General features: G+C 43.4%; 1 protein-coding gene across 2 annotated transcripts in view; it reads right to left on the bottom strand.

The window, feature by feature from the left end:
• Positions 1-1,938: 1,938 nt before the first annotated feature.
• The window catches only part of pak4 (p21 protein (Cdc42/Rac)-activated kinase 4), a 33,500-nt gene continuing 13,652 nt past the window's right edge, over positions 1,939-21,786 (bottom strand). For both annotated transcript variants that reach the window (XM_041940117.1, XM_041940118.1), the window contains exons 2-11: positions 17,268-17,504; positions 16,913-17,121; positions 16,621-16,825; positions 16,051-16,284; positions 14,821-15,279; positions 13,274-13,407; positions 12,595-12,721; positions 8,104-8,229; positions 7,536-7,670; positions 1,939-7,254 (exon numbers count right to left, since the gene is read on the bottom strand). In XM_041940117.1, coding sequence (XP_041796051.1) covers positions 7,099-7,254; positions 7,536-7,670; positions 8,104-8,229; positions 12,595-12,721; positions 13,274-13,407; positions 14,821-15,279; positions 16,051-16,284; positions 16,621-16,825; positions 16,913-17,121; positions 17,268-17,468 — 1,986 coding nt within the window. In that variant the 5' untranslated portion in view covers positions 17,469-17,504 and the 3' untranslated portion in view covers positions 1,939-7,098. The remainder of the gene's footprint in view (positions 7,255-7,535; positions 7,671-8,103; positions 8,230-12,594; positions 12,722-13,273; positions 13,408-14,820; positions 15,280-16,050; positions 16,285-16,620; positions 16,826-16,912; positions 17,122-17,267; positions 17,505-21,786) is intronic.

Genomic DNA, 21,786 nt, shown 5'->3' with positions numbered 1-21,786 from the left:
TTCTGGAAATGCTGCTTTTTTTTTTTCTCACCACACACACACACGCACGCACGCACGCACAACAATGAGTTCCTCATACTTATTTAGGAAAAGGAAATTGTGGCCAGTTCCGGCATACAAATAAAAATCTACTGATAAGTTAATACATTAAAATAAAAACACTTTTCCTGCAAAAACGAGCCAATATTAACAGTATAATATATAATATATAGTAATACATATATATACATAATAAGAAGTGAACAATAAGTAGAAAATTGCAGTACAAATAATATACATGTACAACATAACAATTTGTAACATATAACAGGTATTTGACCTATTTGTGCAGTCTGAATTACTACATGTGTTTGTTCATCCACACATTAGTTATAAAGACATTTCACTGGAAAACACAAATGTCATCCTCATGATGGCGCTAGAGGAAAAGTCCAGGAAGTCACTGGGACTCATCCTCTGGGAACCATGACAACTCTCACGTCTGTCCATCTGATCGAAGTCAAGATCAAAAGTCAAACATATCGCCCGCCAGCGTGCTGGACCGACTGACCGCCGTGCTGCTAGCGCGGCTAAAGATGGATGCAAATCGGAGACACTTTGTCTCATTAGCATTCCACCCTGTTGTCTGCTTCATTGTTTTGTACTGTTTCTATACTGCCACATAAGAGGTGACCTAGTTTCATTTGTACCAACTGTGGAAAATAATTATCTCCATGACATCAATAAACTATAAAATCTCCATCCTGCATTTTTAAAGTGGCCGACACCATCATGCATACATAAACACTGATCCAAAATTATACATTTAACTCCAAACCAGTGAGAAGTGAAGCTGCAGAGAGATGTGCTTCTTTACTTTCTACCCTGGTGACGTCCAAAAACACACCAAAACTTGGACACAGAGCACAAACACAGCTGTCCTGTGATCTGGAACGGCAGGGCTCCACACTTCAGGCTGTTTACAGTAAAAGCTGAAGGGTTGCAGCCTGCAGAGCTGCTGCTGCTGCTGCTGCTCAGTTGCTTCAACTGATGGGGCGACTTTGACGGAAGTGCTAAAAATACAACGCTGCTGACTGTGCCTGCTGCTGTAATACAGCAGAGTTTCTTCACTGACAGCTGCTTTACAGTACCAGCCTATCAGGCAGCACGTGGGGGCATTATCGGCACGTGATTGGTCAGCGAGGTGACTGAAGGATAACTTTCACTTTAGGCCTCATCATGAAAACATCAGACACAGTGGAGCCAAAGTCATTAAAATGCTGGTGCATCATTTCCTCATCCTTTAATTACTCTTAAGTAAAACATGCACTGGAATCACTGGTTTTTGCATTTTTGCGCGTGTTTAGTTTGCAGCTCTCCTGTTCTTAATGGTCTGGTTCATTGGTTAGTCTAACAGAATAATTAGTATTAAGTTTACTTTGTCACTACACAGTTTTAGATCTGAAATCAATCCTTCACAATCAAACAGCTTCTTGCTTTTTGCACAAACATTCAGCATCACAACAGTTTTCCCAGAAAGAGTTTCTCTTCCACACTGGTGGTTTGTGTAATACAAGCTAACGTTAACACTAACATGCTAAATGTTTCATGCTAAATGTAAATGTATTCATGCATGTAATCCACGCGCTAACATGCAGATGAACACCAGCATTAAAGTGTGAGTAGTTTAGCCCCAAGCACAGCTCAGACTGACGGCAGTCGAGTCTGATAAAAGACGCGGCGATGCCCCTGGAAGGCCACCGTACAGAGAGTTACCCCTTTTCATTTATGTGGCCTTTCCACCTTCAAGTTGAACTTTAGCTTTTTAAGTATAATGAGAATAATTCATTTTTGTTTTCTCCAGGTATTTTCACATGTCACCAGAGTGAAACAAGTCCGGTCTGCAGAGAACAACATTTCAAACACACAGAAAGAAGAACAGCACACGGACACAACAGATGACTTTTACAAAATCTGTATTTGCAAAAAAAAAGTAACATTTGCAAAGTGAAGTCTATGTTTTTACAATACCAGTGAAGTTACAAAACAAGACGGTGCAGGAACGCTGGAATCTGATGGAGTCAAGACTCCAACAGATCAACAAAATCAGCTTTTATACAAGAGGCGAGTCAATGAGTCATAACAGTCCATGAAAGGTTGAATTCTTTAGTTTCTTTTTGTCACATATCTTTTAGAGTAGGCTAGTTGGTCAGTAGTGGTCCTGGTTCCTGACTAACCTCAGTCATGTTCACTGTGGAAAGTCCTGCAGGGTTTTTTATTTTTTTCCAAGGAGCAAGACTCCCTCACATCACAGGACAACCCCCAAAAATGTCTGTCAGGATGCCGCTAAGCAAGGCACTAAAGCCTGAACAGCAGCACCGCAGCTGCTCACTGGCTACTAATGAAGAAATCAAGCAAGGACACGCAGGAAGAAAGGAAGCCCAGCAGTCCTGCTTCTTGAAAACTCCCTTTGGACCAGACCTCCTTCAGAAACTGCAGCTGAGGGGCGAAGACTCTGAGACACTCTGGACCACATTAAAAAAACGCACACCCTGAAAAATCCTCAGTTTAAAGTGGTGTCAGCGATTAAAAACTGTCAGGAATGTTAATGAGAGCCGTCGCTTTGTGACGCATCAACCAAAGGATGCAAACAGCACTCGGTATAAAAACGACATCAGAATGACTTCAAGACTGCTCAGACACAGATGAGAAGTCTCCTTTCACCGGCTCCCAGTCGTAGTGTCAGAATCATGATCCGTCCAGTAGTGATTGTAAATGTTAAGGCATGAACTCATGAATATGCACACACACACACACACACACACACACACACACACACACACACACACACACACACACACACACACACACACACACACACACACACACAGCAGTTGACTCTGGTCCATACAAGTGGAGTTACAGTCTACCTAGTAAGCATCAGTCCACCAGCAGAGTGAACAGATGAACAGATTTGGGATTTTCACATTGATAATCAAAGGACAACAGATCAAATGTGGGATGAGAGAGTGTTTGCTCCCACCTGGACGAACGGCAGGTAGGGCCAAAAAAAAAACACTCCTATACAACAGAGCATTAGGACCACTGTTAGGAAAAAAGTTCAAATATTTTGAGGAAAAAGCTGAAGGTCTAGTCTGGAGGTCTGGAGATTTTAATAGTGAAATTGGTTTCACCAATGACAGCCTTCTTTGCTCAGGCTTTAGGATAGTTGAAATGAAAATGAAACCCGGTGAATAATGCATGAGTCAATAAACAGACGTGCTTTGAAGCAGCCGCTGGGGAACAGCAGGAGAGCCCAACAGGTCAAAACAGCAACTGTGTGATACAGATACTTCCAGATACAGAAGGGACTTTGAGGACATGCTCAAACATCTACGTAATCCAGGTAACCTAATCATATTTACAGTTTGCTCTCAAAGCAATCTTGTTTCCAATCAGTGGCCCAAATACTGTCAAAAGTATAAATTCCAATATTAGAAAGAGAAACACACCTGATTGAGCTGCACTTAGCAGGACGAAGGCCCTCACCTTCATTATTAAGTCTATTTGTTGTCAGTCCCCAAAAACAGAATGATTTAAAACGTAGTAAGAGATGAGTCAGTATGTGCAGCCTGAAACTGGATTTAAAGGGGGAGCAATGTTCAAATTTAAGATTCTGACTGTGAGGAAAACTCTCAAAACAAAAACAGGACATTCAAAGAGTCTTATCTTAAAAAATCACAGCCCAAACTGAATAATTTGCAACTTCAGCTGACAGTCATTCAATCTACGATTTCATTCAGCTCAGCCATCACGTCTCTGATTACACACGAAACACTACAAACACGAAACATCACCTGCCATATGTGAGCCATTATCAGCGTGTCCCACTTTTGACCACAAAACAGATCCAGAATCTGCCACAGCTGAAATCCTGCAGTCTGGTGAGCTGCCAAGGAGACAAAGTCCAAAGCGCCTTGCGGAAACTTGTTTTGAAGGCAGGTAAGTGTCAGTTTACGATTAACCTGCGTTCAGGCTGCGTGGCTCGAAACGAACGAGCTCCTGCGGCTCGCCACGTAAACATGACGTGGAAACGACATTTTCTCCGCTCGCACTCATACTGACACAGCACATTGTTCACGCTGTTCCAGAATCCAGAGACAACAGAGTTCATCTGTGTGAAACATGACCACAGCTTGAAGGAAGGAAGCATTTTCAGAGCTGCTGAAGATGCAGCCTAATGGATTCAGCATCATCTCAGTAACCACAGTGACAAACACCCCCGAGAGCTGCAGTTACACAGAAGCTAGCGATGTTACCTCTTCCAAGAAGTGAAGCTACACAGCATTAATAACCAGAATAACAGCGCCTTTGCTTCACTGGTCTCATTGCTCTCTTTGAACCACAGCTAGCTGTGCTTTGTTGGAGTTATCAGCATCGTTAGAAAACAAACTAATCAGCTTGGAATGAAAACCTGCATCCAGCTTAAACTTCTACTCTGTGCTGCTACTCTTCCTGCAAGGTCTCACAGCATTAGGTTTCTACATTTGCTCACGAGGAAGTGCACCCAATGCTGCAGTACAGTATGTGTAGCAGTGTAATATATGCAGTATAGACTGTGTGCACGTAGAAAAGTACACGACTACAAGAACAGCATGTGTGCTACACCATCCGAAAAACACCAAACTCCTCCCTTTGTTTAGCTGCAGTTTTGACTTCTAAAGCATCTAAAGTGGAAGAAAATGTTCATTTTCAGGGAGCACTGGATTAGCGGGAAGTACTCTGTCACGGTCTGAGGTCTGGTCTGACGAGAGGAGCGGCAGCAGCTGAGCTGGAAGACGTCGAATGAAACAGCAGCGTTGGCACAGAGAGGGGAATGTGTCCGCAGGCCTGTTTATGTGCATCTCTGTGCCGCGTTACCTTGAGAGGGATGGGTTTTATTTTTTCTTCTTTAGAAATTATTTTTCACTGCTACAAGGTACAGCGTGAAACTACAGATGTCTGCTGGTGACGAAGCCTCCTGTTGCAGCCTGAGGAACATCAGGGCAGACCCAGACCTGAGCCACACTGTCATTAATTCTCTATGGTTGAATTCGGCCTGCAGGTCTTCGCCTGATGTTTGGTACAGGGGAAAAATCAGGTGAGTGTTTGAAAGGGAATTTATTGTGATTTGCAGTAACTGATCTGTGCTGATGTGGAAAACGCCTCATACACCTTGTACTCCCTTTATGAGAACTCCTTTTTACACTTTGAAATTAATGGAGGCCTTTGTGCTCCCAGCGCCGTCCAGAACAATTTGACACAGGTCAGATCTTTTTTTTTTTAGGTTGTGTGTGTCTGTGTGTGTGTGTGTGTGTACACACCATTAGCAGCTGTTACTCACTGGTGCCCAGAGTGGATTTTCATGAAAGTGTTTCCTGCTTTCTAAGTACTTCTCTTATCTTTCTATCATCTGCCTAATGGTCCACTCTCAACGAAACCACATGCATGCCGACTGAAATAATAACAGATCACACATTAGGAGCATGACCAACACTATTCATCAGATATGAATGTAAACACTCTTGCTGGTTATGCTCCTTTCTGTGTGTCAGGCTGATTAGTGTATGAGTTGTTCTTTATCATTTCTAAATAAGATACTCGCCAGATGACAAAAACCTCCTGTTTGCTCCTTTCAAGCACTCGAACACTGAGGTGGACTAAGGAGCGCTCTGCCAGACGCATTAACCAGGCAATCAAACATTAATCGATTCAATCAGAAAACTGGCGCAGCAGCCGCTGAGAGTCGGGTGAAGCCGAGTGATGATGTTAAAAGAAAGCCGACATGCACCGCAGAGTCAAAACAACTCGTCGGTCGGCTAAAAAGCAGTTTGTGTTTATTGTGAAGTGAGCTACCTCTATCAGCTGAAATAGCAAACTAAGGTACGCAAAAGAGGGTGTGAAAAGCCTCCTGTTTTAAAAACAAAAGCCGAAAAACAGCTAAAACAGGATTCTGTTCTTTGTTTGTCATTATTTTATACCCATTCAGTTGGAAGGAGGTGGATTCTTTATGGTCACAAAGCCCCGTCTGGTCAGGTGTAAAAAAAAAACAAACAACAAAATAAAATGACTAGTGTCTATTGTCTGCGCGCTGGAATTAACCGGGAGTGCAGCTTCTATCTCTCCTCGACAGTGCTTCGAAAATCATCACGTCACTCTCTAAAATAAAGCAGAAAACAAATCATCATAATAATAAAACAATCACAAAAAAGAGATGGTAAAACATCACGACTGATATATCTCTCTATGTTCATTGTACTTACACAGGAAAATAAGGTGGAAATAAGAGAAAAATTCATCTGTTAACCACAACTCCAGTGTTTACCTTTTGACTTAGTGTATGTTTGCTTGTTTACAACAGGAAGCTAGTATTTATATGGCTACAAAATAAAGTCCATCTGACTCATTTCTGAGTCAGAAGATTTCCTCCCTCAGTAGTAAAGTTCTGGCCGCGGTGAGGAGAGCGTCCGAGTCCGGGATCCGTCCGTGAGAGAAGTCTTTGTAGTGAGAAAATTCGGCGTCCAGACTGTGAGACGGTGAGATTAAAAGTTGCTCCGTCTGTCTCTAAAATCTCACGGCTCCTTCAAAGCATTCGATTGGTGTGCAAAACCCCACCTTCACACTTAAAATCCAGGTACTGTCCAAATGGAAAAATAAAACAGCCTCAGTCCTGAAGCTCTCCAGGTCAGGCCCATCAACTAAAACGAAAACAGGAAATCGGCTAAAATCACTCGACGGGCAAGTTGTGGCTTCTCTGCTCTTCTCCCCCAAGAGAGCTCGCACACACACACACACACACACACACACACACACAAATACGCGCACGCACACGCACACACACAGCCTTATTGCGTCTTATGAAGGGAACACACTCCCCACAGTTCAGTGATTCACATAAAAAAATAGAATACTCCTGCACACCCAGTTTCCACTCTGCAGCTCACAGGACAGTCTGAGAGTTTAACCCGAAGCACAGACCTCCCGTCTGTGACCTCTGACCTCTGTGTGCAGGAGTATTCTGTTCCATCTGAACCGGCACACGCCGCCCTCCAGTGTCCGGAGGTCTTAGTGTCACATATCTCATCTCATCCTGTTCTGCCTCATCAGAGGGACGATGCAGGACGGCGGGCCCGCCTTCGTCAGGAAGGGGTGTTTGAGGATCTCGCCGGCCGTGGCCCTCTGAGCCGGGTCTCGCACCAACATCCGGTCCAGGAAGCCCTTGAGCAGAGGGGAGACCTGGGAGAGGGAGAGAAGTCATCAGAGTCAGTCAGGTGTTCGTGATACCATCCTGCAGGCTTGTAAAGGACTAATAAGTCATGTTTTTATTGCACTTGGTTGTGCTTAACCAAGTGTTTTCCAGAAACAGTTATTTTAGTATCTGTTCTCTTCTGACTTTTCATTGACAGATAACCTTCATGATCGTTGCTCAATGAAACCTATAAAGAAGTATAATGGCATCCCTGACATCTGCTAACGGTGCTTCACACGAGCTGAGCTGTCAAACTCCGTCTGTGTACCTTGTGCAGATTCTTCAGTTTGGGAGGCAGGTTGTCTCGAATCATTTTCATGGCTTTGAGCGGCGGCTCGTTGAAGTACGGCGGCTCCCCATCCACCATCTCTATGACCATGATACCCAGAGACCAGATATCCACCTGGAAACAGCAAGAAGAGAAGGTCAACAAGTAGAAGAGCTCGTTACCAGCAGCCTGGCTGGTACTGCTTTCACCTGAGGCTGTGTGTGTCCTCAGGGCAAAATGTGGGTCGTGGAGACACCTGTTGTAGTGGGACCTTCCACTGAAGCAGCTTTGAGTACTTTGTCAGGTGTTTATATGTATGTGGACAGATTTTTTCACTGCAACAGTGTCACAACTGTGCAAGACGCAGTCATGAAACTGTGAAGGCTGAGTTCGAAGATGAGTGTGGTCTGACCAATGAGTACTGAGTACTCCTGTAATAATGTAGTGATGACAACAGGGTACTCACAGTAGAGTTAGTAGGGTAGAACATCAATGTGTTGACGGGTGTTGGTCAATGTTTAAGATGTCAAAAGACAAATAACAGGAAAAAACTAAGTGTGAGTGTTACCTCTGGTCCATAAGGAAGTCTGGATATGAGTTCTGGTGCCATCCAGTATGGTGTTCCAACCAGAGACTTCCTTCTTTGCACTTCCTTCGACACCTGGGCACAGAAACCAAAGTCTGACAGCTTCACCTGGACGCAAAAGGAGCCGGAGAAAGAGATGGAGGCAGAGAGGGATGAAAAGAGGAAACAGACGTAGTGAATGTAAAGATTATTTTTTACAGAAGGAACATCGGGATCATGACTATTCACATAAAAAAAACTCTATTAATTCATTATATTTGTATCTTTTACTGCTTCTGATGCTGTTACAGGGCTGAGGAAGAAAGTTTGGAGGAGTGTCCAGCACTGAAGTACAGTCATTAACTCATAGTGCATTTTATTATAAATTCTTACAGCATAGCAAATGTCATTTTTGATTATGGGCAGATGAATTAAGGTCAATAATAAACACGTCTTTAATATGGCACATTTCACATTTTCCTGCTTATGCTTCAACAGTCGAGCAGATTAGTCTGTGAAAACTATCTCACAGTCCTCGTTACCACCCAGCCCTCTTTCTGAGAACACAGCTCATTATGCAGACAGAGAAGCAGCTTTTCGTGTTGCCCACAAGGTCGACTGCCAGTCTCAGATGGCTCAAAATGAGAAATGAAACGAGCTTGTTATGAGAAACAGTGCACACATGTATGACCGCTCTCATACACAGACACTGTAACGTGAAAGCTGCCACTGACACACTGAGCTTCACAGATGGCATTCAAATGTGTACCTATTGAGCTTTAACACAAATCTGACCTAACATCAATACTACAATTAATCAGAACAGAGTTCCAGTGCTTTGTCCTATATTTTAAAGAGATGAGACACTCACACAGCACACAGGTGCAATCAGACACACCAAACACACCCACCCTACTGACGGAAAACATTTCAGGCTTGGTTGAGTCTGCTTCCCCTGATAAGCCAAATCACAAGTAACAACTCAAACCCAACCCGGCAACAACACCACAACAGGCGGCTTTCTGTGTGAACCAGATATCACAGGCCTTCCTGAAATGAAACCAAAACTAATGAAAAACGTAAGGGTTCGAATCCGAATTCTCTTCAGTGTGTATAAAAACATGCACGTCCAAAAGTTATATTAACACAAAAAGGACACAAAGCACAAATAGTGTAGTCTACTCGCTGTGAGCTGCCTCTAATTTTACACCATTAGTGTTAAGAAATTACACCCTTTGGTGCAGATAACCGAACACACATAATATTTGTCATGTCATTTGTAACAACTGACACAGATCACACGCCGTGCAGAACAACGCGCAGTGGAAGAAGCACTTCGGAGTCACTGCAGAGACCTGCAGAGGACCGCCTGGCCATGCACACGGCAGGAGGACGAGGCGGTGGGTGAAACCACACTTCATACAGACGTCAAACCACAAACACTCCTCAGCTGTCATCAAGGACGCTGTGGTTTACAAGTTAGCTCATCTGAGCATCACATGTATGACTTGCATAAATAGTGAATGTTGATGTAGGTGCAAGAGACTCCATCACAATAAAAGGTTTCCCATGACATTCCCAGTGATGATCCAGCTGATACGACAGACAGGGATCCGGCTATACACTGATATGTTGTTCTGTGTCTGATTTAAAAGAGTATACAAGCATAACCTTTAGATGTTTGAATGTCACTGCTTTTACCACTATCTTCTCTTACTGTTTTTTTATTTCTTGTCTTGTTTTAATGCCTTGTTTTATTATCACTATTATATTTATTTTTTATAGCATTCCCTCATTGTATTTTATTCTGTTAATTATGGAAAGCCCTTTTAGCTCTAAGCTTGGCAAGTGTTGTGTAAATAAAATTTATATATATTATTATTATTATTATTGCTATTATTTGCTGCCAGCAGCACACTGATAACTGCAAAGTCTGAGCATCAATAACAAAAAAAGCAGCTTACAAGTTTGCGTACTGGCAAACATAGATTGAACTTTGCAGACCAACATGTACGATTCAAAGTCAGTAATTACTAGCTAGCTATCCTGCTAACACCAGCTACCTAAAACACAAAGTAAGATATGCTTTAGGAAGCTTAAGTTTGATGGTTTCAGCTGAATGTTTGAAACACTACTAGCACCACTTCCATCACACTCTGCCATCTTGCTTTTACAATGCTGTGTGGAGGTCTCTCTCTTTGTCTCTTCATAAACGCAGGGAGGAACTCACATGTGCCAACATGCATGCGAGGCCGGACTGGCTACCAAATCAAAGAACAGAGAAACTCCAATTACTCCACGCACTGAGGGAGTGAGACTGCATCCTCTGCCAGGACACCATTACTCCACAATATCTTTACACAGCAGATAATTGTTTGCTGCTATGTTAATGTTCACATCAACTTGAAGCAACCGAGCCAAACATGCTAACCAATTTAACATTGATTGAGTGACTGAATTCATTTATGGATCACCAGACACAGACAACAACAAAAATCCAACGGACAACATGCTATTTAAGGACAACATGCTTATTTGAACATGGACCGAGAAAGAAGTCCAACATAAAAACTAAACGCTCATCCAGAAAAACAAAAACACACCAAAACAATTAAAAAAAAATAAAAGATAGCTTCCAAAACAATAACAACATTAATAAACCTGATAAAAACTACCACAGTTACCAGCCAGTAATGACTAATGTCTACATTGGAAGGATCTTGCCTGCATGTGCCTCCATGTGACGTGACTTGGGGGTGTGTTCACAGCGTTTCCACAACATAACCGAGAGTAGCCTATTCAAAATACCCTTATTTGAATGCTAATATGATCCTAAACAAAACTTAGCCTTTCAGATGGCGATGTTATCTGTTTTGAGGAGCTCTGATGGGTAGCCTGGTAGTTAAAGCTAAAAGAAAATAGGAGAAGGTTGAAAGAGTTTTCCAGAACAGCTGTGCTGAAAATGACTCGTGTTGCCCCTTTAAGTTCACACAATCATACACAAAATATGTGATCTCTGTGATATGACTAACATGGACGAACAAAGGAGCAGCAGCAGCCACACATGTATGTATTCTGTTTTTTGTTTTTTTTTGTTTGGTTTCATTTTCTGTGGAAAACAGAAACCTGACATGAAGGAAGTGAGTAGGCACTAACCTCGCACAGTCGTGGTTAACAGAGGGGCATTTAGTTCCTTTTTAAAACCATTTTTATTCTTGTAAAACTTGGTGAAGTTCTGTCAGCCTTGTGCTCAGACTGTGCATCCCATAAGACACACTTTAAAGAGGAGCACCTCTGTCCATCACATGCACACCACAAGCCTTCGTCACAGCAGAAATTTTGGCATGTTATAGCAGGAAAGTCACTGGTTCATTCAAACTGAACAATGACTCATTTAATTTTGTGACACCTGCGATCGTCCTGCTCTGACTAGTCGAGATGTCTGCTGTGAAAAGGCCTATCACACCTTTATGTCGATAAAGTGCTGGCTCAGCCACAGTGCTGCGGTTTGACATACAAGAGCAGATGTGTGCTGCTGCTAATTTGAAACACGGAAGTAGATTTTTCACTTTGTTTCTGTGAAGCCACACACTGAAGCCTTGTCTCTTCTTTTATGTGACTGTCAGCTCACAAAGACATTTTCTGCACCCTTCTGTCATTTTAAAATACAGCTTTGCTTTTCAAAGTCACTACAGTAATAGTTTGGTTTCACAGCTTAAATGTCAGTCTTTAATGCCTTCTATACACTGCCCTTGATGACTAAAAAAGAAGATGCAGCTGTTTAATTTCATGTCATGTTGAACCTAGAATCACTGCCTCTCAGTCGTATGCCTTCACCATCATGCATTTACATACATGTCTCTCCAGACTCATACATGTAGTGAAGGAATTTAATAAAAAAAGGATTCAGCGTATTGATGTCTTCACTTAGAGACTATTTGTCCAGAGGACTGATAGAGAGCTTCATCACATGGTGCAACAACAATCACCTGAAATTAGCTCATAGTGGACTACAAATATGGATGCTGCTGCAGAGAAGCTACAAACGGTAACGTGGACACTTCACACACATGTTGAACTGCACCACAGAAGATCTTTACAATCGGCACAGTTTTAAGGTGGACACCCAAGATTAATGTCACCAATTCAGGATCCGAGCAAATGAGAAATATGGTCATTATCTGCCTTCTGTTCCTGAGTTATGCTGTTGAATAATGGATAGCACAACATTATGATGTCACAGTGAAGTTGAGCTTTGAACCTTTGTAGATAAAATGTCATCTCTCTTCATTTTACACTTTAAGATATTTGTGTAAAAACTGTGTCAAAACTAGCACATGAATTCTTCAGTTATGGTCAACAGTGTGATTTCTGAGGTCACATGAGCTTCCTGTAATATGGTTACAAGAAGGAGACGGACAGACAACCCGGAAACATAATGCCTCTAGCATCGTCTGACGGCATAAAAGGCTGCGTGAAGTACGTGGTACATACCCGGCCGTCATGAGTGAGGAGGATGGAGTCACTCTTGATGTCTCTGTGGATCACACCCTGTGTGTGGAGGACAGACAACGCCTTCAGGACAGACAGACACACTGTAGCTATCTGTTCCTCGTTCATCCTGGAGAGGGAAGGAGACACCAGACAGATATGTCAGTTTGGGCTCACCATCTCTATTTCAGCCATTGTATCGGTACTGTTTTCTTCTGGTTCATTCTACACTCGGGTATGATCATTTCTGAAGCTATAGTGATGATGTGTAGCACCCACAAAGACCAGAAAAAAGCCGGAGCCAGCCAGTTGAAAGAACATGGAAAAGTCTTGCATCAATTAATCAATAACTTGCTGGAGTGGAAATGTATGTGAATGTGAAGTGGCATAGGCAATGGTGGTATATCTCCCTGTGCAGAACACATGGACGACACTGCCCCCTTATGGAAGAAAAGAGTTTCGGTAGGGTTTAGTGAGGGAAACCTAAAGCAGGATACAGAGTAATGGTGAGGCAGTAACACAGTTTTTAAAAGAGAAGAAATAAGAAAATGAGAAATATAAATGCTTAAATCACATGAAAATATTAATTACATTGAATGAAAGGTCAAATACCCACAACCCACAATGGTTACAGCCCTTAAACGTTGCTACATCAATGACATAAAAAGTTTCTCTCTCACACCTGGTGTGCGTCACGATGTCAGTGAGAGCTCCCCCCTCCAGGAACTCCATGACGACCCAGAGCTCGTCTCCCACCAGGTAGCTGTTGTACATCTCCACCACGTTCTCGTGATGGTAGTCCCGCATAATTACCACCTTCAGTTACCACGGAAACAGATGGACACACAGACAGGATACAGTTACTTTACTTGTTAGACCTGAAAGAATGGCGAGGTGGCCTTGCACGTAGAGAGATTGTCTTATATCTGATGCTGCATTGATCAACCATTGACACTTTTGGACACGCTGAAAAACTGCCTGACTGCTCATAGGCTGATTCAGATGTCTGAAATGTAAAGTGACAATCAGCAACTAATAAAAGTTGCTGCATAAAAGTTGAACCTCTCATCTCCACAGACAGTTCTGACTTGTTCTTTGAAAACAAAACATTTTGATAAGAGAGAAAGACAAGAGAAAGATGGTCATTGTACTCTTCTGGTTTAAAAGTATTAAAGGATAACTTTCGTTTTTTACAACCTGGACCTTATTTGTAGCATTAAATACGACCATTTACTCACTCAGACAACTTTGGTGGCATTTGGAGTCGTTTTGAAGAACTTAGCCCCAGAGGAGCGGCGCGTATATCCGTATAATGCGAGTACTCGGGGCATCCATGCGCAGCCTCTATATAACGCATCATCTGCGGCGAAACTCATTCATATTCCAATATTTAGTTATGATATGCTGGTGCTATTCCCCTCTGAGCCGGCGGTCGGCTAGTTTAGCTGCAGTTTGGCACAGCTGTGGTTCGTTATTGCGTATTCGTAGCCGACTGCTGCAGAGTCAGCCGTGTTGTGGCTGGCTGCTCGCAGCGCGCGGCGTTCGGTAATGACATCATCCACGTCAGAGGTAGTTGCCTAGAGACGCCGGATGTTGATAACATGCCACCACGGGCTCAGAGGAGAATAGCACCAGCATATCATAAAATATTGGAATATGAACGAGTTTCGCCGCAGATTATGCATTATATAGAGGCTGCGCATGGATGCCCCGAGAACTCGCATTATACGGATATACGCGCCGCTCCTCTGGGGCTAATTTCTTCAAAACGACTCCAAATGCCACCAAAGTTGTCTGAGTGAGTAAATGGGCGTATTTAATGCTAGAAATAACCCAGTGACAGTGCGCCAGGTCCAGGTTGTAAAAAACAAAAGTTAACCTTTAATGACAAAAATATACATACATATTCGTTAGACAATGTATGTACAGTATCACTCTGTGATATGACTCTTTTTTTTTTTGGCGTCTATCCGTGCTGTTGTGGTAACAATGATCGTAGTGGCCAAAAAGTCAGATTCATTATAGTTATGAGCAGTCAGTGGTATACATTCAAGGTAACTAGCCTTATTATTAGCCATTTGTCACAAGGCCTGACACAGAAAACACCATCTGACAGCATCAGTTATCACAGTGATGTGTTTAATTATCAGTCTCAGTGTTTTTGGGATATTGAGTTGCTTTGAATTACAGCATCTATCAAACAGGATCCACTCCATCATGAACTCTTACCTCGTTGAAGAGGAGTTCTCTGCGCTGTTGTTTTCTCAGGTCCATCTTCTTCACAGCAACCAGTTTCCCTGTAGTCTTCACTGTGGCAATACACACAATCCCAGTGGACCCCTCCCCTATCTTAATGTAGTGGTCTAGGTAGGTCCGCGGATCACCGGGATCCACCACCATCTGTAACGCTGCTCTGAACTGCTCATGGGAAACCCTCTGGGGCTCCCTCTGCGGTGAGCGGCCCTGTGGCGGAGCACCTGATGCCGGGGGCCCAGAGGGCACGGGGGGCCGCGGGGCTGGAACACTGGGGTGAGGCGTGTGTGGGTGCTGGGTGGCTTCGGGGGTCAGGCTTGGGTGGGAAGTGTGATGAGGGTGTGGTTGGCTGATAGGGGGCTTGGAGCTGGAGGACCCTCGGGTGGAGTTGCTTGAGGGACCATTCTGAGGGGAGGATTCATGGTGTCGAACCGGCTTAAAGAAACAGACAAGAGAGCGTCATCACACACACAACATACACCAAGTATAAAAAATCTACAGGAAGCTGCAAGAAGGTATATAATAATAACTTACATAATGAAAAATATGAAAATCACATTTGAATAGTAGGTGGAAGTGATGTGGCTTTAACCCTCTATCAGAGAAAATGTCATTTTATTTATCAGCGGATGCTGTATTATAGTAATTTTGGAATCAATCAGGAAAGTGTTGATAGATAAAGTTACCAAATACAAACAGCTGCTTTTGCATAATCTGGCTAATTAAATACCTGATACCCTCATCATATCGATGAAGTACAAAAAAAAACATATAAAAATTCAATAATGTCATTAAGAAGTCCTGCTGGCTGGTTTGATACTGAAGGGATAGGTAGTGCAGTATAAATAGCACCTTGAAGTGTATTTAACTCTGAATAGTGTACATTTTCTCTTCATTACATAATCCTTTAAAGCACCTTGGCACAAAAAAACCCTGAACATGAACATCATAAACCTTGATGTTAGCACTCAGGCATCGCTAACAGCGTTCAGGAGAGACAACCAGGACAGACAGAAGCAGCTAAATGTGACCTGGAGAACAAAGAGGTCAGTAAGAGCTATCATCCATCAGCCAGTGGTTCAGTTTGCACCTGTCTGCATTTGTCTCTCGGTCAGTACCTCCCTTCAGGACTGCTGTCTCTCCTTGTGCCTGTTCTGACTGGAGACAGCCACCTGTCTGTCTGTCTGTCTGTCTGTCTGTCCCCACCTGTCCTGTGGGGCTGCGTCCTCCCTCGCTGTCTGTCCTCGGGTAGGTGTTGAATGGCCGTGTGGTCTGTTGGGCAGTCTTCATCACCCCGTCTGTTACTGGCAGGTTTGGGGTGCGGATATTGGGCCCAGAGAGAGGCCTCTTGTCCCTGGGAGACTGAGGGCTGCCATCCCGCACCATGTAGCTGGACTTTGGCCTATGGTCACCGGGTTGATCCCTGTGAACCACCTGCTCCTGAAGAGAAGGGTTTGGGTGAGAGGTGGAGGGATTATTGGGAAGCATGAAAGGAAAAGTTAGTTAATAAGAGGACAACGGCGACGCAGTGGATTAAAATATCAAATCAAAGATGCTTATTGGTTTGTACGATTAACTAAAATGCTCACTGCTTTTTAAGAAGCCGCCATATTTGTTTACTTTCTGTCTGGGAAAAGCAATTAAGACTTAATACCCTGGTCCAGGAGACACTGACTGCAGTGTGAGTCCTATGAACAGCAATGTCCAAAATTAAATCTTGTTTTTTATAATTATAAAGATGAGGGCCTAGGTCCAGACTTAATCTTCAGTCCCTACCTGGTCCCGGTCCCGAGGCGCTCTGTCTCTGTGTGGAGGAGGAGGGGGGCCGGAGCCTGGCCTGTCTCTGTGGGCCCTGCTGGGCTCTTGGCCCCGGGGCTGCTGCTGGGGCCGACCCTGGCCTCCCTCATCCCACTGAGGACGGACCGCGCGCTGACCCTGGCGGGGGTCACCTCCACTGTGGTGGTCTTGTCTGTGCCGGTCTCTGAGGAGCCGAGTAAAGTAAACATCAGCCACAGGTACAGCTCACTGACAAAATGACTCCACCATGAGCTGCAGTTTAGCTCCTTACCTGTCTTGTCTGTCTGGGTGTGAATAGTGTCTGTGGTGAGGATCTCCGTTCTCCTGCCCTCCTCCTGAAGAGCTGGAGTCCTTGCGAGGCTGGGTGGGAGGGCTGCCTCGTCGCAGGGAGTTGGAGCGAGTCACTGACATGGTGTCAAACTCATCCAACAGCCACGTCAGAGAGCCGTCCACTCCAAGCTTGCTGCCACGTACAATTGACTGGAGATTTTAAAAGAAAAGATACAGGATGAGAGGCCATACAAAGCCTGTCTCTCTGTCAGCCACTTTGGTCAAATCATCATTTATTACGTGGTGAGAATTGTCACTATACGCTTGTGAGTTGTTTTGATTTTTGCTCATCCCACCTTGTGCGGCTCTACTGTAGTGATGACAGTTGCATCGATGAAGGGTTTGGGCCTTTTGGCCGTGTCTTCGATGAGCGACTGCCATTGCCGTGGCAACCCAACAAACTTTTGCTCCTGCTCATCGAAGTCCGTATGCACACGGTGTTCAAAGTTAGATGGAGCAGAGATCTGGATACGAGACTTCTTCTTTTTGGTGAACATGATGGCGGCTGAGGCAGCTGCAGCCTAACATCAGACCTGTAGGGACGAAGCAGGAAAGAATGAGGAAAAAATGCAAATGCAAAAGTTCCAAGTGGAAAATATAAAACATAGCACACAAGCATGGAGGCAGCCATGGACAGCAGCTTCAGAAAACACCAAATTACCGTCTTTATGTTTTAATAGTCCATCAGACGTGTGTATGTAAAAACACCCATGGGCTAAACAGGATTGGACAACTTAAATCAGTGTTTATGGCTTGGAACACAGGCTGGGTGTGGTTTCCTATAAAACGCAATCAATGGCCGAGCGGGATTAAAACTATTTAAATGCAGTTGAGCATAAATCTCAGCAACTGACTGCTGAAAGCGTATAAAGCAGAAGCCAAACTGGTGTAGATAAAATATTATCAAGTCCTTATTTACAAAACTGACATCACCGTGATGTTGGAAGGACAGCAGAGATTGTTGAATGGTGGTGGGAAGAAGGAGATGGAGATGAGATTGTGCTGGATTTGGTTAGGAGTGAGGGGTAAAAACAGGGAAGCTATAACTACAGTGATTGTTGAGTTCAGGGAGGGATCTGCTTGTTTTGCTATGTGAGAGGTGGGGTCCTTTTACAGCTTGTGGTTTACTCTCTCTCTCTCTTTCAGTGTGTGTGTGTGTGTGTGTGTGTGTGTGTGTGTGTGTGTGTGTGTAATTCAACAAATAAACTACCATATAACGTGCTTATTTCAGCTCATTGAGCATTTACAAGCGTACTGGCACTGAAGCAGCTGTGACCTTTAGCTGAAGGTCATCAGCAGGCTCAACAATATGCGCAGGCTGGTCTCCCATCACTAATGACAGGACATCTCCTGCTCCAGCATTTCCTAATGGGCATGACAACACAACCAGCAGAGACGGGGGACAACACCAGAGCAGCATCTTCGATGAGCCATTTCCTCCTCATCACATGCTGCTTTTCTTGCTGTCTCAACCACACTGACTGCCACAGCTCAAGTGTCGCACATACTGTGAATGCACAAAACAGACTGACTACTGTCCAGTCTGCTGCTGACAGCTCACTTGCTGTGAGATAATACAGAAGCATTCTCTATTCTAGACATGGCTTAATTTAAAAATACATCTAACTTTAACTTATCAGGGTGTTAAAAATGAAGGATGCCTCTGAGAACTGTTCCCAGCCCTGGTGTCTAAATATACTGGCTGGTGACATTTTCCTTTGAGGACAACTTCATATCTGACGGCTGCACCAGGACTGTGATCCTGAGCGGGCTGCTGTGGGTCATGTACAATATCATCGCAATGCATAGCCTCGAAACATACCATCAAACTGAGTCAACAGATTGTTGACATAGGCCCTTTCTCACAGAAGTCACCGAAAAAAACAAATAAACAGGATAAAATGGATTGTGGCTGAATTCCATTTAGCTGTTTCAGTTTCAGGGTGCTGGTGTTGTTCATGCTGGCTCACTGTCACCCTATCATGTTTTACTAGGACATTTGAATAGAACAAAGCCATCATTAATGTTTTCAGTAACATCTGTGCTCTTCCTAATATAACAAGGTAAAATGTCTGCTGTGAGCAAAATTTCAAAACAAAATCAGAAAATGAAATTTTGTTCAGAACTGTCGTATAGATATCCTATACATAACAATATACATAAGGGTTTATATTGTTCTGGTAACTCTGTATATATGGGTAATGGTTCCTGCAAAAAAGGCCCAATGATTACAGTCAAATCTAAAATTAAGATTTTTAGTAGTCTCACACGCAGCTGTTTTTACTATCTTGTCCTATTGTGAATCAGTTACAGGAACGAGTGCATAATGGGAGACGTCCCCACCTAATCAGTGAAATCAGTGAAATCTGCTGCTATTGTGACTGACTGGAATAAAAACCTGCAGATGGTGGGAAAAACTCTGAGGTGGATTTACAAACTATCCTCTACTCACCACTTGGGCTTGGGTGAGAATAGTCTCCCTCTCAACCTTGCTGCTGTGTGGGTGGGTATCAAAGGAGACACTCCCAATAGTCAAACAGAAGCTTGCAAGTAATAGGTGTGTAATAAGCAGAACCAGGCGCTGCAGGGCAGCTGACCAGACGGGGAAACAAGTGGTGGGGCATTTTAAGTGTGCTACAGCCTCCTCTTCTTGTTTTTCTACAAAATACTGCACCCAACTCAGCCCATTTACACAAGAAAAGAAAAGAACAAAAAACAGGGGAAGCTAAAAACAAAGCAGTGAAAAAGATGAAGGGATGTGAAGACCAGAGAGGAACAGGCACATAGTGGGTGGATGAGTTGAGTGGGAGGGCGATCTGGGCGGGTCATAAGTTAGAGGGCATGAGTCATGCTGCCGCGCTCACAATCTGCAGTTTTAATAAAGTCGTTCACAGCAGGAGTGTTTGAAGTCTACCAGGACCCACCCAGAAACACACTAAGAAAAGCCAAGTTCACAGCCAGCAGCACAGCCCTGACACAGAACTTTGACACAAGAGCACAAAGAAACCAGGATAAATCGCCAATATGGATAGTCATCACGTGTGCACTAGTGCAGAAATATACGGAATACTTCATTACATCACTGCAACAGCATTTCACATGCCAATCTACATGCAATATTTTTTTGGACTGATGCAGTCATGGACAAGTGCCCAAAAACTTTTTCCACACACATCAAACTGGTTAAGATGGAAGACAGCACAGTGCATTTCTTCAGGCATGGTGTGTTTTAACTTAATTAATAGCCTTACTTGTAAATTACTATCTAATGTCATAGCATTTTAATGAGAACAAAGAATGATGTAATATATTAAAAATAATATAAATCACTGTGTATTCCACCCAGTTCTTAAAAGTGACAGAACATCCTCATAATTTTACCAGATGTTGCCATCACTGTTATTCTCAAACGTTTGGTGAATAACTTTCGGCATGTTTTCCATCTTTCATCTCAATAATCAGACCCACTTTCAAATATATCAAATCAAAGCTTTCCCTATTGATGCTGTGCCAGCATCTGCAAAGTGATTTCATGGCATACAGTCATCCATGCTACAGCAGCACAGTGAAGTTTGGTCCACATAAAGACATTACATGTTTAGTTATTTCTCTGAAAAACAGGGTTCATCTCCACCCAACTACCAGCTCTAGATTTTCTAACCATTAGCAAAGCGATCTCATAACAGCGAGGTTACAACACTAGTGATAAATGCCTCTTTCCAGTCATAATGAGTCTGGTGACAACAGCACATAAATCACTGGAGAAGCCTATCATTAGTGTTCAGCTGAAACAGCAATACAGTCAATCAATGCATCTGAACTCTGGGTCACAGATAGTAACTACTGCCTTAAGGAAGGATGAAATGAAGACTGGAGGAGGTGGCTGGATAAATTATATCACCTACAGAGTACGAAAACATAAACCAATTATACACACACCCCATGATTAGATCTACTATTGTCAAGATGGAAACCTTTACGGTTGTTAGTTAATGGCTTGAGTTGAAATATCTTATTGAAGCATAACAAGCTTTAACCGACTGTAAATCAGTGCAAAATGAAAACAAAAAAACTGTCATGTGTGGACTGAGAATGACACTGAGCATCTCATATTCACAGACAGTGGTCTGGCTGTGAATCATGGAGGATCAAATCATGAGCTTTTGGTGCATCTGGAGATGCTGTGGGCTGTGGGTGAAAAACAAGATTTTAGTGCTGCTGTCAAGAGCCAAGACACAATAAGCTTTAAATGACGAAGACCAAGCGGCAAACAGCGAGTATTACTCTGACCACAACGATCCTGTTCGATTTGACGGAGAACTTTATTCACTAGGTGGCATGCGCATAGTTGACGGTTTGTAGTATGAATAAACATAACTGTGTGGGTGCAAATGGGGGCTTTACATGACAATGCGAGCCTGGGTATGCAATTGAGTGCAGCTCACTCACTGGATGATAAATGCACACTATTAAAAATGAGAATGTCTGTTAAAAATATTATAATGAATGAAGTACACATAGCTCACACACACAATTTATGAAAGCTGGAAGATGCTGCAAATACAGGCCTTCTCAAAATACTATATGACAGACAGACAGACAGACAGGCAGGCAGACAGACAGGCAGGCAGGCAGGCAGGCAGGCAGACAGACAGACAGACAGACAGACAGGCAGGCAGGCAGGCAGGCAGACAGGCAGGCAGGCAGGCAGGCAGGCAGCAGACAGCAACAATGCAACATTAATGAATTTGGTCAGTCACGTGTCTAAGTGATGAACTGCACAACTTGTAGTTGTTTTTTCCCAGATGGTAACAG

The sequence above is a fragment of the Chelmon rostratus genome, chromosome 7, assembly GCF_017976325.1.
Source record: "Chelmon rostratus isolate fCheRos1 chromosome 7, fCheRos1.pri, whole genome shotgun sequence".
Taxonomy (NCBI): domain Eukaryota; kingdom Metazoa; phylum Chordata; class Actinopteri; order Chaetodontiformes; family Chaetodontidae; genus Chelmon; species Chelmon rostratus.
Note: the sequence above shows the minus strand (reverse complement) of the source record. Positions and strands in the feature narration are given on the sequence as shown.